This window comes from Chaetodon trifascialis, chromosome 9 (assembly GCF_039877785.1).
Source record: "Chaetodon trifascialis isolate fChaTrf1 chromosome 9, fChaTrf1.hap1, whole genome shotgun sequence".
In the NCBI taxonomy this organism is placed as follows: domain Eukaryota; kingdom Metazoa; phylum Chordata; class Actinopteri; order Chaetodontiformes; family Chaetodontidae; genus Chaetodon; species Chaetodon trifascialis.
The window spans coordinates 813,722-830,316 of NC_092064.1; the positions used below are offsets into that span (position 1 = coordinate 813,722).

Consider the following 16,595-nt stretch of genomic DNA (forward strand, 5'->3'; position numbering starts at 1 on the left):
ATGCACTTAAGTGATTAACAGTAGAGTTGTTGAAGTAAGGTGATTAAAAAAGTATACACAGTGCAGTGTTAATGATTACTGTGTGGATGATGTAAAATGCAAATTAAATATAAAATGGCCCTGCAATCGGTTGGCGACCGGTTCAGGGTGTACCCCGCCTCTCGCCCATTGTAACTGGGATAGGCTCCAGCCCCCCGCAACCCCGAAAGGGATAGGCGGTATAGATAATGGATGGATGGATGGAAATATAAAATGTTAAGGACAGAGGGAGACAGTATATATATTTGTGTATGAATGACATTTCACCTGCTCAGAGTTTGCCAGCAACTTCCCCTTCATCTGTTCCCAGACTGCAGTGTTGTTGTCCATCTTAATCTTGAAGCGGGGATCTAAGGCTGTGGCTGCTTCCAAGAAGAACCTGATGTCCTCATTCTTTAAAACAATAAAAACAAAAATAGTATTGCATCAAGCCAGAGGAACAGAAGTATTTAATGCATTTTTAATCTTCATTCATTTAATAGCCTCAGTCATTACCTTGTACTGGGTAGACAGGTTTCCAGAGACCTTTTTCTTCAAATCGGCTACAAATGCTGTGTCTCCAAGTGTTTCTCACGCTTTTGGATGATTGACAGGATCTGTTTGGCTGTTGGGCTTTTTTTTTATTGGAAACATAGAGTGTGCAGCTGTAAAGAACTCGGATCAGCCTTACAAAGTCTTCTGCCTTGGTGGAATCACCATTAAGCCTGTGTGCGAAAGATTTTTTTTTTGTCTCTTTAAACAAAAGCAGTGCTATTTCAGTGAGTTTAATTAATTGATTTCACTACATAATACAGCAAACCAGTGAGCTAACTTCTTTCTTAGTACCTTATGCACATTCTTAACTTGTTTATATATTTATATTCAATTTGCATTTTACATCATCCACACAATAATCATTATTTGTTTATACTATGTGTAAGAGGTGCATGCCTCCATTAGCACATACTCTATTATAGAATGACAGGTCTCTGTACTGGTGGCTAAGACTTCAGTTCACTTAATCACTTCAGTTCACAGCTGTATAATTTTTTTCTTATATTCTATCCATCTTTCTATCTCTACCTGTCCCTCTCCATATTCTTTCTCATGCGTTGGTCCAAGCTGGCAAGCAGTACAAGCTGGCTGCTTATATTGCAGGGTATTGTTCACAGAATCTCTCCAGCATTAGGTAGAGAGCATTCCACCTTATTCTGACATCGAGAATTAGTGAATGTTGAGGAAGCTCTGACACAAACAAGAAAATCACAAATAATAGAGAATTGACATCAATATGACATGCAACTTTTATATTGTGTAATTAGACAGATTTATGTAATGTTGCACCGTTTTACCAATGTTAATACCTGCAAAATGTACATTGTGCAGTGCACTACTAAAAGAAAGGAATTTAATTTGATCCTTGTGGTATCCAATTAAACTCAGACATTGATTCTTACTTAGGACATCCTGCTTCTCCCGTAGAACCACCTTTGCCATCGATGACCTCTTCATCCAGACGATGATGGCCCGAATCTTTGCAGTCCACTGAGCCATTAAGCTGCTGGAGTACAGACTTTGTGCTGCTAGGTTGAGTAAATGAGCGAAGCAGCCGAGCTTCACAAGCTGCAGCCGTTTGATAGCTACGTCCATATTGGCCGCATTATCCACAGTAACGGCGACTACTTTATCAAACACGCCAAATTCTTTCAAGATGTCACTGATTTCCTCTGCCACGACAATTCCTGTCTGGGCTGTGTACACAGCTTTTGTTGTGAGAACTTTCTGCCTCATGCTGCCTTCTGGGGTCAGGGTCAGGTGCGGGCCCTCGCTGATAAAGTCCAGGTCATCCTCGACTTCCCTGTGCCTCAGACACCCACAGCAGTTAGAGTTAGTAGTGTGGTTTTTTGGTGGTGGTTTTGATGTTCTCCAGGTATTTGTAGTTGATAACACTGCATTTAGCCTTATTTTGTTTTGTTTTGGCTGTGGTCCTTTTTACCTGTACATCAGGCCTCTTTTTGTTAAAACTTTTGTACTTGGTTCGTTTAGAGTGATTTTTGATTTTGAGACAAAGTTTGCTTTTTCACTCTTTTGTGTTGCGTCCCTGCAAATGTAAGAACAGAAGTTTACAGGACAAGTTGGATCAGGATAAAATATTGGGGTGGGAAACCAATTTGTTTTATCAGTGGGCCAAGTATTCAGCTAGACAGGTGAGCCAACGAGCTTGCATTACATGTTACAACCCAAAGAAATCGGCAGAAATACAACCTATCCCGGGAATAGATAAGAAAACATGTAAGAATCGGACTACCTGCTTTGCTTATTGTGTAACAGCAATGGCAAGCATGATAAGTTGGGCAGACAACAAATGGACGGAAAACACTACAGTTTGTCCCAGGCGATTGAATAGTACACTTGAATCGTTGGCACCACCACTTGCCAAAATAACAAAGGAGGTGGTGCATCCCTCCTGCATAGCAAGAGGAGACAAAATTAAGGAAAGAATGGAGAAACACAATAAGTGAATGATGCTGCCCTGTTACCCTGAGGGGTAGAGAGCAAACACCAGCGAGTTAGGAGTAATAGTAAATGTAACGTTGAGAAATGGCCTCCACCTTAATTACAGGTGGCTACGCAGCCCAAGGCAGAATAGGAGACAGAAACAATCCCGTTGTATGTCTCATGCTATATACAGCACTACAAGTAAAGCAGCGATAAGATGTGAATAAACAATATTAGACGAACAATGGTCATTAGGAATACAAAACAACACGATCTATGCTCAGTATGAGAGAGGTAAGTATAAATAGTAGAGAGATAAACCCAAATCGCAAATTTCACATGACTATCAGCGATAGTTAAGCTATAACTATGATTTAGTGACTCCTGGAAATCCTCAACAAATAACGCTTAGCACTAAAAACACATTCCATATTCTCAGTGTATTGTAGATCACATTTACTATTTAGCACACATGGGTTCCTGCAAAAGTATGGAGGGGAAGGAATAGAGCAGAAATCCAAAGAGTATAAACAGAAGTATGTGTGTGCAGGCGCATGTTTCTTTAGAGTAGGTAAACAACTCTACATAATAGGCGGAGATTCATTGGCACTAGAAAAGGGTCTGTTTTTTATACTTATCCATTCATATCACCCTACAAAGACATGGCAGACCGTCCAGGGGCTGACTGGCAGTATGACCTACATGCACCAATGGAATCTGTGCGCCCACCTCCACCTTATCCTTGGCAAGCACAAATGACTGCAGGACCAGTTCGGGCAGTGTACACATGACATCACATGACAGTCCCATCCATGCCTTCAACTCCGAGGCTCCAAGAGAATTGGACTAGCCACCCGAGATATCCTCCCAGAGGTTGGGGACCAGACAACACCTTTACTAGTAGCACAGACATGGAATCTTATGCATCTACATTGGCCTTGCCTCAAACCCAGCCAGCAGGATTGATGCCACCACAGCCCCAAAGCAGCAGCACAATGACAGCTTCACAACAACTTCACAACAAGAAACCACTAATGAAGGAGAGGCCATGACCACTCAAGCTGGTGCATCCACTCATGACACACCAGTCCCAGAGACTTTGCTCTCCTTGCCTCTCCCTGAACAAGCTGCTTATCTTCATGCCCAACGCAGGAAATTATTCTCACATGAAGGGGCAAAGAGGGCCCGCCTTTCATCTAGACAACTTCTCGAAACTTCAATGGGTGGAGGAGAAATGCTGCCTCCTGCAGGAAAAGGATGCCATTCTGCGATCCAAAGATGAACTCAAGGAAAGTTTCAATCGACAAGTGTGGCAGCGATCATCCACAAGAAGAACCACACCATTCGACGAAGGGACGAACTCATTCATCAGCGGGACAAACTCACTCAACAGTAAGAAAAGACTATTCAAATTAAAGAGGGTGTCATTCGGATGCTGGATGAACCACAGTCCAAACTGCCAGGTTCACCAGATTCCCCTGTGTACTCTTCCATTACTCTTTCTCCAGTAGGCTCATGAACAAACGCGCACACCTTTCTGTACCACCATCACTTGCACGGGACCTCCATGTCACAAGCTATATAAGCAACAATACCACTTGTACTGATATCACGAATTATGTACCTTGCATGCCTGAAGCACTGAATAATCACTTACAGAGGAGTAATCTGGGCCACTGATTATAGCCCAATCATGTACTGAAGTATGATGTCATTGTGTGTTATATGGAAACCTAATAACAATGCTTAGACCTCATTGTCTTGGGGAAGTTTGCTGCATTTTCCTTCTCAAAGAAAATGGTTACATTTACATTTTCTTTAGTTGTTGCTTAGGAACCTTGTTTTAGGAACAGGGAACCTGTTAGTAGTAACAAGGTGGAACCATCAACGACTGTGACTTTACATTCACAAAGGGAGGAAATGTGGTATAATTTTTCTAAAAAGATACATGATGTGCAGAAGAAAATGTCATGTGACAATGTTCTGTAAAAGTCACGTGCTGTGCTTTGTGTGAAATTAAGAAAGCGCATCAGGGTCACAAGGTAATGATGACTCAAAATCATGTGCTCTTCTATGACTCATAATCATGTGTTCCTCTACGACTGTCATGAACTGATTGTCCATGTAGCCTCACGATGACAGTGTGTTATGAACTTTATCCTTGTAACTTCACTGTTGCCTTGATGTACGTAAGTGCACTTACATGAAAATATTATTCTTTTTTTTAAAAAATATCATAAGCAACAGCTAAGAAATAATGATGTCTGGGGTTGGCTATAACTTAGACACAACTAGAAAACCAGACCAAAGAAAGAAAATACTGGTGCAATTCCTAAGTTACTTAAACCTATTCATTACTACATACACTACAACTAGCCAGTCAACCCTCCATCCATCACTCCTTATCCCCCACCCCTCCTTCCCTTCATCCCTCTCTCAATCATTCTCTCTTCATTCCTCCTCTCTACTACACGTCTTTTTTCAGTAATTTTAAATCCTTCTTCTTACTCAGAGTTCTTATGTGTCTCAACCTCTTTTGACACTCATCAAGTCTAATTTTTGAGCAACACATGTAACAGGTTTGTGATGTCTCTTTGTAGTCTGAGTGTCTGCCTTCAATATACCTTCATTTGTCCCGCAAGGGGAAATTCCAAAATGCCTGTTGGCATCACATCTAACTTGGAACACACTGCAATTCTTTCTTTACCAAAGTCATTCAAGATGCATCTTATCTTCCAAGAAAAGTATCTGTTAATTGATCAAAGAAGATTACATGATGTGGTAAGGTAAAACATGTTGTCTTTTCCACCAACTTATTTAATTCAATTCAATATGCCTTTATTCGTCCCGCGAGGGGAAATTCCAAGCTTTTGATTTTGCTTTTTCTGCAGTGATATACTGCAGATGCCAATGTCTTGTGATGCCAATGTCTTGTGCTCAAATTGTAGAATGAGACTGTAGATAATGAGTCAGTCAAATAAATTCTGATCATGCTCCGGCCAAACACTGTGACTGAAGTCCTCTGCACATCTTAACCCCCTCCTGGTAAAGTAAAATACTTAATCATTCATCATCATCGTTATTAGTTACAAGTGCAACTTTAATTTCACATTTCTTTTTCACACACAGTTACATACTACAATATATATATATATATATATATATGCATATAGACCATTTCTTCTTTTTTGGGCCCATTCTCTACTAGGATATAGACTCAGGGTTTGCTCTTTTGATTTGTGGTGCAGTGCACTGTGGGAATGAAGCCAGCATGCAAACAGTCAACAGAACAGTTCCTGATGTTGGCTGGGATCCCTGACTGGCATATCATGACCTCTCCATAGATGATTATCACATCCAGAAGAGAAACAACCACAGAAATCTATGGCTTGTAAAAGTCAGTCAAACAACATATCTGGTGTGGAGAATCTGCACCTCATCAAAAGGTCCTTGAGATGCTGAATTCTATGGCATATGTGTGTGTTGTTCTTCGCTGTCAGCCCTGACTGACTGCTGCTCTGCCAACATGTCTGTTAGCTTTAACTCGAGCACTGGATCCCTGGTCTCTGCTGACACCTACAGAGAAAAAAAAGTACTGCCATCATGTATTCAAAACTGCCACCAGCAGTAATCTGCTGCAATACATCAAGAGTATTACACAGGGTTGAAAGTTTTCTCCTGAAATGAAAATTGTTACTTCCAAGAGATATATATCTCATTTCCTAGGTTTCACAATATTTCTCATTGTAAATTAAGTATTATTCACACAAAAAACTGCAGATAATTTCCAATTGATGTAATTTTAATTTCTTTTTTATGCTATCCTTCAGTTTATGTGGTATAGAACAACTATTCCTGTTAAAAATACCTTTTAGGTGGAAAAAACACACTTCCAACTATGCTTAACATTTGTATTTCAGCATATCCTCTTGACTTGACCAGTTTCAATACATTTGAGTTGTAGGGTGAGGGTTGTCAATGGTTAACCTTTGATTGGTTAACAACAGGAGTATTTTTTACTGGTTATACATGTCAGTCTATAGGGTAAGCTGTTTACACACACATACACACGTGTGATGCACTCCAGTCGGAGGTTTTCACCCAGCTTGTGTGCCATATGATTGAACCCCCTATGCTTCCAATCAGTGAGGGATTCAAAGATCTAGTTTGGTACCCTGTGTCAGAGTAAGTCCGACTGAACCTAAGGCAACACTGACTGCAATGTTAAGTAAAGAAACCCCCCCACCCACCTTAGCAAGACTTACAGGAAGAGCTCCTCTCCTTCTCAGCATGATTCCATCTGTGAGTAAAGCCTTCCCAGTCTCCTCAAAGACTGCAGAGCCCTCCAGCTCACTGTGGCTCTTTAAATCTGTGTACTTGTCCACAAACCTGCAGGATCAAAGTGAGAGAATAACAAACATTTAGTAACACTGGCATGGAAATATCTTTATGCATACTATTTGTAATACACCGTAGTCTCAAATACAAACATTTTTTAATTTTTTTCCCCCAACCTTACACTAGGTGTGCAATCACTTTAGATTTTGCCATTTAAAAACCATACACTTAACTACATAATTCAGATCACACTTGGAATTTGAATCCCCCTTTCCTGTCTGATATGTTCTTGCATCACACTTTTTCATAATACACCATAATTATATTTTTTTCTAACGAGAGGAGAAAAGAACACACCTTTGACACGTAGAAACAAAGTTTGACTTTGACAGATCAAAAGGCCGAGGACCCGTTCCATACTGCTCATAGAACTTCCTGAAAGGCAGACAATTCTGGTTGAGTGGAGCATGCAAAACATCTTACAACAATGTTTATCACTGACATGAGCAACAGCTGACTCCATCCAAGCCTTTTTTTTTATTCGTAAATCCAGATGAGTGCAAGTAAAATGGCCAATTTACAAACATGTGCACTTCATAGTGCTGGGTGACCAAAAATGTATATCACTGTATTTTCCCAAATTAGAAAGGTTTCACAGTATATGACAGTATTTTTTTCTTTCATCTGGAAGACAGTTTTTAACACAGGAATATCCAGGCTCTCATTTGGGCAGAGTACTGTTATCTCGTCCTAGCATATGGGGTTCAGGCTGCTCAGCAGAGTCTTCTGTCAGCGCTCTGCTCATTCATGAGTAAATGAGACAGAGCGGTGAAACTAACTGTGCAGTTAGACCAGTCAATAGCTCAGCAACCCATTGGTCTATTTTGATGATCGACACCTCTATTGACCAGTCAGAGTCAATAGATTGGAGGGACAGCGCCCAAATTCACCATATTAACACCAAAATAGGGAATCTGCCAAATTGTTAGAATTTAACCGCTTTCCTGTACTGAAAAGACAATGAATAGTGAAAATCAAGAGGGGCATCGGGCCATATTCTAAGGTAAAACAACATATTTGATAACTCATTAGTTACCGTTAGACAACAGCTAAAGTTAGCATTCAAACACTTCCTAACTAACATTACCATCAGCACATTTGCAAGCCACGAAAATATCAGCGAAGAGTCTAAAATAAAACCTCTCAAATCAGACAGCAGAGACAATATTGTGCTGAATGAAAAATTACACACCTGATCCAGGTGTGATTTTCACAATACTTATAATACTTAAGTGAGCATATAGATGGTATGGAAGCACAGCTTCTATTGTCACCAATGTGAGTAGGGGACTTACGCTCTAACTTCATCCTCTCTGTAGAAGATCTCAGGCACAGTCTCCTGTTTCTTGGTGCAGTGTCTGGTATGTGGCTTCACATGAAGTGGGTCTGTCTTTGGTGGAAAAACTCTGTACACGTCATACCAGATGGGTTTCTCTGGCGGCTTTATGACTCCAGCGCAAATCAGATCTCGGACCCTGCCAATCACACCATCACACAATTGATGATTAAAGTGGCATTTGACAGTAATATTATGAACTGCAAATCAGAAATGTACATATAGACTCATAGAAATAGAACTGCTAACTTTAAACAGAGTTAAGGGTGAAAGTTTGGTCTCAAGTGTGTAAAGAAATTAAAAAAAAAATCACTTTTGGAGCATTGGTCGCATGTCTATGTCGTCATCATATCTTTAGACTCGTGTTACCGGTCTTGCTCTTGAAAATGACATTGGTTTTTCATTAACCGAGGGTTAGTATTAGCTATGTTTCGTACATTTGGTAACGCGTGTCTTTAGTTGACGTTGCAGTCAGTGTTGCCTGAGATGCAATCGGACTTCATGTTAACGCGCTTACATAGATGAACGCCAGCTAATGATAGTATCGCTGCTGCAGGAGAACCCACAACCAACTTGATTAGCTTAAGTTTAACCTCCGTTCTTACTCAATAAAATACCATTGCGCACTCCAAATAACCAACACGTAATCCATACTGACCATAGATGCGCTGATCGGATGGCCTTCTATTGAACAAGCGTTATTGTGATGTTATACTTGAAGGCTATGATACGAACAATAGTATCGATAATATTCACGGTTAGCTGCGTAGCTACAAAACGCCTACAAGCACAAACAGTGTAAAGTGCTGCTCTCTTACCGGGTGAAAACAGTTCCAAACCTCTCTAGCCTGCTGCCAGCCATTTGGCTTTTTTCACCGACAGCTGTGGTACAGGAAAGCTGTTTGTCTTCTGCGTGCAATTACAAGACCAAGACATCCGGTGGGATTTCTGTTTTATCAGAATAAAGGTGTGAGGCTGCTTTTGGACAAATCTATGACGCAGTAATCCTAGTCTAATCCAAAGTAGTTTACAGTGGCCTCTCCTCTTGCTGCTCTTTAGATTAACAGCGGTGGAATAAACCAACTGTGTCTATCTGTCTGTAGGCAAGTTTAATTTCAGACGTAATGAAATAGACACCGATTTATATTAAGTAATAATAAAGTTGCAAAGCCTTTCCAAAGCACAGTTGCTTTTTTTTAAAGTAAAAAGTAAAAATACAATTATATTTTTCATATATCATTTTAGTACTATACCTTTGGAATCTATATTTTCTTCGTAGATTTAATGATTACAACAACAACGCTTTTATTATGAAGGCTACATACCCAAACGTGAAACTGTGTTTGTATAGGGAACCACCAATTTGTAGTGGCCCTGAATATCACAACTCAATGATATTTCACTTAACAAAATATTTCACGAAACTAAACGGCAGATAATGAACATAGACATAGGGTGCTTTTCATTCCATAAATTGGTCTCCTCGTCTCCTCCACTCGCTTCCTCTCCTCGCGTCTTAGCTCCGCCCAGTGAGGACATGAAAGAGGGATGCGAGGAAGGGACGTGAGGACGGAGGAGACGAAACTCCGAAATAGAGGCCCAATCCCAAACCAGTCCCTACTCACTGCCCCTTCACTACCGAGTGTCACTTCGAATGGAGTGACACTTGCAGCTGCAGAGGGCACTCCTGATTGAGGGGGAGGGTATAAAAGTGAAGCCAAACAAGTGGGATGCCCTCGCTACTTTACCGGAAACAGGAAAGAACAGTTGTCATGGAGATGGACAGAGGCGTTGCCTGTGCTCCACTGTCCCTGTAAACACATAATATTTCAGAACATTAAATATGAGATAGATGACGTTCATTTATGCACGCAGGCATTTGTGCATTTGCTACATGCGGCTTTAGGGATAATGTGATCATCTTTTTAATATGTTCGAAATAAAGACTAATCAAATCACAAATCTCCTTTTAATTTCTGTTATTTGTTGGTGATCTTTCACATGTTCTATTTAGTTTGAGATGTAGCCTAAAGTCAGTGTCAAGGAGATAAATGTGTGTGTTTGATCTAAAATACTTGGAAGAAATAGACGGAACTTACATTTGAATGTTGTTTCTTCCATTTTCCGGACGTGATTTCCGCTGCACACACCGGGGAGCCTGCACCTGTGCAGACTCGCTATTTATGGGCTTGACAAGCCACTTCCACTCCTTGATAATTGGTTTGGGACGGCCCTTAATATGGCAGAACTGCGCGTGAACGCGCAAACGGAGGGGTAGTGGATAGGGTTAGGTGATAGGGGTGCTTTTCATTACATTTAATTGTGCCTCCTCGTCTCCTCTCTCCTTCGTCGACCCGGAAGTCGTTTCCCCTCCGCCATGATGAAGGATCTTCCAATTGCTTAAATGCACCTGAAGGAGACGAGGAGCGAGGAGAGAGGAGGCTTCTGAAGGAGATCAGAGTGAGGATACACCGGTGTAGCCTACGCGGAAGTCTTTTATTATTTAAGGGGCGTGTCGTATGTGGCACACGTTTGAATCATGGCGGGAGCAGGTCTTCACAAATGTAATCTTGATTCTTGTTTCAACTGTGTCCTTTTAACAATTGTATCTGTCACCATCTGTCCATCATCTGTCTGTCAATTAATGAAAATTCTTGGTATATATTTACGGTTTTTTAAAGCAAGGCTACAAGGCTGTTGGTTTAATCTACCACACACCCGTCCTCTGTTATGCCTCTAACGGCATATAATTGAAACCTCATCAATAGCAATCAGGAGTAGAACAGCCTGACTGCAGATCTGACCATAATATCACGTTCTACAGCTTTTACAGCTGTGCAAACATCATCAGTAATTGACGTCGCTTCGGACTGACGCTGTGGAGCGAGGATTTTTCATTTCGGACTTTCGTTTCCTCCGTCCTCACGTCCCTTCCTTGCATCCCTCTTTCATGTCCTCGCTGGGTGGAGCTAAGACGCGAGGAGAGGAAGCAAGTGGAGGAGACGAGGAGACCAATTTATGGAATGAAAAGCACCCATGGACTCAGTCCCCTCATATAGAGTGCCCTTATAGGGTGATTGGCTGAAGCGGAAATGAGAGCATTTGACCCTGCTACAAGAAGATGTACATTTCTAGTTTTTGTCTTCATGAAACGTTAACTTTTGCTCGCCACGTGAAGCCGCCTGATTTTTTTATTTTTTTTAATTAGTAAAATTCTAGTCACGTAATAATAATTTTGGAGACACTCTTCAACCGGCCATCGAACAGACTATCATTCTTATTATTAGTAATCTAAAGTCGTGCTTCACAGTTGCCAACTCAACCGAAGACCTGCAGCCAGCTGCTGACCCGTTAGTTTGAGTTAGACAACCATCAGAAGCCGTTCCTCATCAGCCACCAACACCATAGAGTTCCAGCTCCTGAAACATCCCTGTCCAACGTGGGCTCTCAACCTTGGTGTGCTTGGTTCTTCTGCATGTTCACTCACATTCACTCTGCATGTTGTGTGTGTGACTAAAAAAGGATGTCTTCATCTCTAGATTCGTTTGCATTATCCCGATGTGGTAGAAAAGAAAGCACACAGACACACAAAACAGTTTGCTACAGGAATGTCTGATTTACAATTTGTCAGTGTTCAGATCTGGCTCTTTATACCTGTTAACCATCAATCTTGACAGTTTAACGCCATTATCTGGTATGGAGCTGCAAGAAAGGATTAGCATCTCCATGAAACCAATTTAAATGACAGGTAACCCTTTGTAGTTGCAATATCTTTCCTCCCCAGCTCTCCTGAAGGAATATCTGGTGGTCCCTTGTTCTCTTACATATTCCCCACTCGATTTGATGATTGCTGTCCAAGGAACTTCGGAACGCTGAAAGGTTCAGGAGAACACATGGCATACAGCAGCATTTGAACAGATTTGATGTCCGTTTTAATGTGTTCTGTGGATAAACATATTGGTATAGCGGCTTTCAGCAGCAGCATCGGTGCGCGACGGCGCCCCTGTTGTTGCACGCCGCCGCTGCAGCTGTACCTGTCGGTTCTGAGCCCAGAGTTAACCCTCCAACGGACCTGGGCGGAATTCGTTGCGAATCAGCTGACCAGGAGGATGTATCCATGGGGTACAGCGGAGTGGGAGCGGAACACACCTGCCTGCGAGTCTTTCCAAGCCTTTGCTAAGCTAAAAGGGATTAACTGTCCAGTGAGGATTCAATGTCACGCAGCATATCTGATATTAATGTTCTAAACAATTGTGTGTGAGCATTATGAAATTTACAAAAACAGTCTCCACACCTATAACCATGAACTAAAGAAGACAAGGCAAGCATTTTTCTAAGAGATTATCAACAGAAACTGTAATAATGCCCGCACTTTGTTTTCTGTTGTGGATAGACTGACAAACCCCACAGCATCAGTCCCTCCTGAACTGCTATCCAACAAGTCATGCAATGATTTTGCAGCCTTTTGGACAAATAAAATTTCAAGGATAAGACAACAATGCGCAGCTTCAGCTCAGACAAAATGATCCGTCTGTGCCTTCTTGTTCTCCAGTTAATCTAGCACATTTTAACCTTCTAGATGTAATCATGCGCAGCTGCACTTTTCTGTAGCCGGCTGGTTCAAACTCGGACTCTGCGTTGTGTTGTGTTGAATGATGGACAGGATACTCGTTTACAGTTCATGTTGCCGTTTATTCTGAACAGGAACAGGATATGTACTGGTCAGTTGGCTCAAAAGGCAGCTCACACGCAGCATGCTCAGTCACGTCTCTCATTAACTGGCAGTGTTTTCAAGTAGCAGGAAGCATTTGTCACCTGCCTGAGAGGGGGCGCCATTGAGCCATCTAACCACCTGAATACAACATTATGCTCATACAGCCATTACAGCCAGTGGAAACAAACACTATATACAAACTCTGTTACATAGACAGAAACTGTATCACAGTAAAAAGCTTCCCTTTCTGGGTAAAATTATTGAAAGGGTTGTTTTTCAACAAATGCATGCTTTCATGATGCAGAACAATCTTTTTTAATGCAATTTAGTCTGGATTTCGTCCACACCACAGCACTGAGACTGTACTTATCAAAGTTTTAAATGACATACAGTACATCTGAATAATGATGCTTCCAAAACCTCAGTCTTAGTATTATTAGATCTTAGTGCTGCCTTTGATACAATTTACAAGATAGAGACTACTTTATGTCCACTGGTGAGCATGTGTCCGAATGAAAAAAGATAATGTGTGGGGTGCCACAGGAGTCCATTCTCGGACCACTTCTTTTCAATATCTACATGTTGCCCCTAGCTCAGATTATGGAGCATCATAATATTTCTTATCATACTTACGTAGATGATACACAACTTTATATTTCTGTGTCATCACATGATTACAGTCCTTTACTTTCACTGAGTGAGTGTATTCATCAAATCAATGAGTGGATGTGCCAGAATTTTCTTCAGCTTAATACAGATAAGACAGAAGTAATTGTATTTGGCCCCAAAAATGAAAGGTCAAAGATCAGTGCTCACCTTAACTCCATGTCACTGACAACAACAGATAAAGCCAGAAATCTTGATGTAATTATTGATTCTGACCTGAATTTTATCAATGTTAATGTCAGGTTTATTTATATAGCACATTTAAATGCCTACGGCAAACCAAAGTGCTTTACAAGATAAAATCATCAGCAACAATACAATACAAAACAATACAAGCAAAAAAAACAAAACAAAACACAACAACAGAGGCCTGTACCATAAAGCTGGATTACGGCTTAGCGAGATAACTTCAGGCTTAACCCTGGCTTTTCGGTACCATAAAGATGGCTTACTTTCTATCGGACTACGTTGCCGTGGTAACCTATGCTGAACACCTAACACCTAAGTTCAGGATAAGAGCTCAGCAGGTATAAAAGCCCCACCTACTGACCAATCAGTTCTCTTGGAAAATGGCCTGTCCGTTTTATGAGAACCCGGTGGATCTTGGTGCACAGCTTGTGCGAAGAGCACTCAGGCGCGAGAGAATATTTAGAGATCGCTGTAATCCGTTCGAATTGTCTGAACAATCACTGTACGAAAGGTATAGGTTTTCGGGAGAGGGGTTACAATACATCTGTCAGCTGCTGGAGCCTTACATCAGTAATGTAACGCACCGCAACCACGCGCTGACAGTCCCGCAGACAGTGTGCATTGCACTGAGGTTTTTTGCCACAGGTAATATATTTCTTAGTGATGTTTGTAATTATTATGATGTCTTTAAATCCCTCGTTGGATGGGTTACAAGCAAGCCACAGATAAAATGCCATTAATCAATTATTTGTTTAAGTAAATCATGGATTGATTCATTCATTCATAGGTACTTTTATGTATTCTGTTGGCGATGCCGAAAACCTTGGGAAAATCACAGTATGTAGAGCTATTCATAAAGTCGCGGGGGCCCTGACTGAGCTTGTTGATGCATTCGTGGTGTTTCCCGGCCACCTGCCCACGCAATGCATCAAAGAGGGCTTTTATGACATCGCAGGTAAGCAAGGTTGATGTGTAATTTGCATAATGTAGACTAAGCCCTGGGATGTTTGCCGTTGTATATTGTATTGTATATAGCCTCCAACATGTAGGCCTACATATACATATGCTACATGTATAAGATATAGTAAGCGTACTGACCAGTTTGAAGTATATTTTTATACTTATGTTTGATTTGCTCCCATGTTCTCTTTGCTCCACTCGGGTTGCATCTGAAATAATAAGGCTACAATCACATGCCATAACAAAAAATTTCATACACACATACATTTATGGAACACACAAATGTTACTGCAGTCAGATATACAAGTGCAGTCATAGTGGGGAAGTAATATTATAATGGCACTAACTTACGCATTGACACAGTCGGCGATTTTTTGCCAGCAATCCTTGCGCCGTTTGGCAGCTGCAACTGTGTTGCTTTTTGCCTGGATTATTGATTTGTATTCCTCGTATTTATTAATTATTATTGTTTGCTCCTCCATAGTGAGATATGCGGCTCGGGCTGATTTTTCCATGTTTTCGATTGGTCGCATGCAGCAAACTCCGCCCTTTTTATGTGAGCGTGCACAGATCTAGATTGGACAAGCCTGAATTGAATTAATGAGTTGATAGCCGGCTTTATGGTACCGAAAATCCGGAGGGCGGATGTCTCGTTAAGTGAAGCCCGATAAGTAAGAGGAAGCCCGACTAGGTTAATCAAGCTTTATGGTACAGGCCTCAGGTGACTCAACTCAGCCAAAGGCCAGGGTAAATAGATGGGTTTTGAGACGCGTTTTAAAAATAGAGAGGCTAGTCGCAGACCACACAGACAGAGGTAAGGCCACTGCAAAGGCTCGATCTCCTCTAGATTTTAAGAGGGATCGAGGAACATCCAGAACTAACTGGTCAGCTGACCTCAGGGCTCTGGAGGGTCGATGCACCTTAATAAGGTCAGATAAATATTCAGGGGCCATTCCATACAGAGACTTAAACACAAATAAAAGAATCTTAAAAACAATCCTGTACCTAACCGGAAGCCAGTGAAGCAAGGAGAGCACCGGTGTTATGTGCTCTTGTTTCTTTGCCCCGGTTAGGAGACGAACTGTTTACTGGCCTAAACAAAAAAACAATTAGGCAACTACAGCTGATTCAAAATGCTGCTGCACGAGTCCTTAAAAACACCAGAAAAATGGACCATATCACACCAGTCCTCAGATCACTACATTGGCCTCCTGTGAGTCAAAGAATAGACTTTAAAATCTTACTGTTGGTCTACAAAGCATTAAATGGTCTAGGACCAAAATATATTCTAGATTTATTAACCCCATATGAGGTATCCAGACCTCTCAGGTCATCAGGGACAGGTCTTCTGTGTGCTCCTCACCTGTGGAACATTCTCCCTGCACACCTGAGGTCTGCACCAACTGTCAGCTCATTTAAATCAGGGTTGAAAACATTATTATTTGCTAAAGCTTTTGATAAAGTAAATATATCTGCTCAGTGATTTTAATCATTCTAAATGCTGAACTTTTTACTGGATACTGTTTTTTAATTTTCCTTTAAATGTATTTTATTTTATTTTTATTTTTTCTATTCTCTTTTAATTTCTTCTTTTCTTTCCCTCATTCTTTGAAATGTATGATTTTAATGTATTTTTATGCTTCTGTAAGGCACTTTGAATTGCCTTGTGTATGAATTGTGCTATACAAATAAATTTGCCTTGCCTTGCCTTGCCATAGTCACCTTGCACTGCAGAAAGAAGAGAATTTACAGCTTGAAGCATCTTGTTTAAAGCCACGCTATGGGTGTTTACAAGCAAAATGGTACCCTGTACCT

General features: G+C 41.1%; 1 protein-coding gene across 2 annotated transcripts in view; it reads right to left on the reverse strand.

Moving 5' to 3' along the window:
* Positions 1-9,280, reverse strand: part of mrps23 (mitochondrial ribosomal protein S23) — a 45,545-nt gene extending 36,265 nt beyond the window's left edge. Inside the window, exons 1-5 of one of the 2 annotated variants that reach the window (XR_011602463.1) lie at positions 9,070-9,280; positions 8,211-8,390; positions 7,213-7,290; positions 6,783-6,906; positions 5,953-6,093 (exon numbers count right to left, since the gene is read on the reverse strand). Coding sequence is in view for 1 of the 2 variants with exons in the window: in XM_070970179.1 (XP_070826280.1) it covers positions 5,983-6,093; positions 6,783-6,906; positions 7,213-7,290; positions 8,211-8,390; positions 9,070-9,113 (537 nt within the window). In the remaining variant the exon portion in view is untranslated. Of the gene's footprint in view, positions 1-4,999; positions 6,094-6,782; positions 6,907-7,212; positions 7,291-8,210; positions 8,391-9,069 lie in introns of those variants that run through there. The other variant, XM_070970179.1, reaches the window with a different exon arrangement.
* Between the last annotated feature and the right edge of the window lie 7,315 nt (positions 9,281-16,595).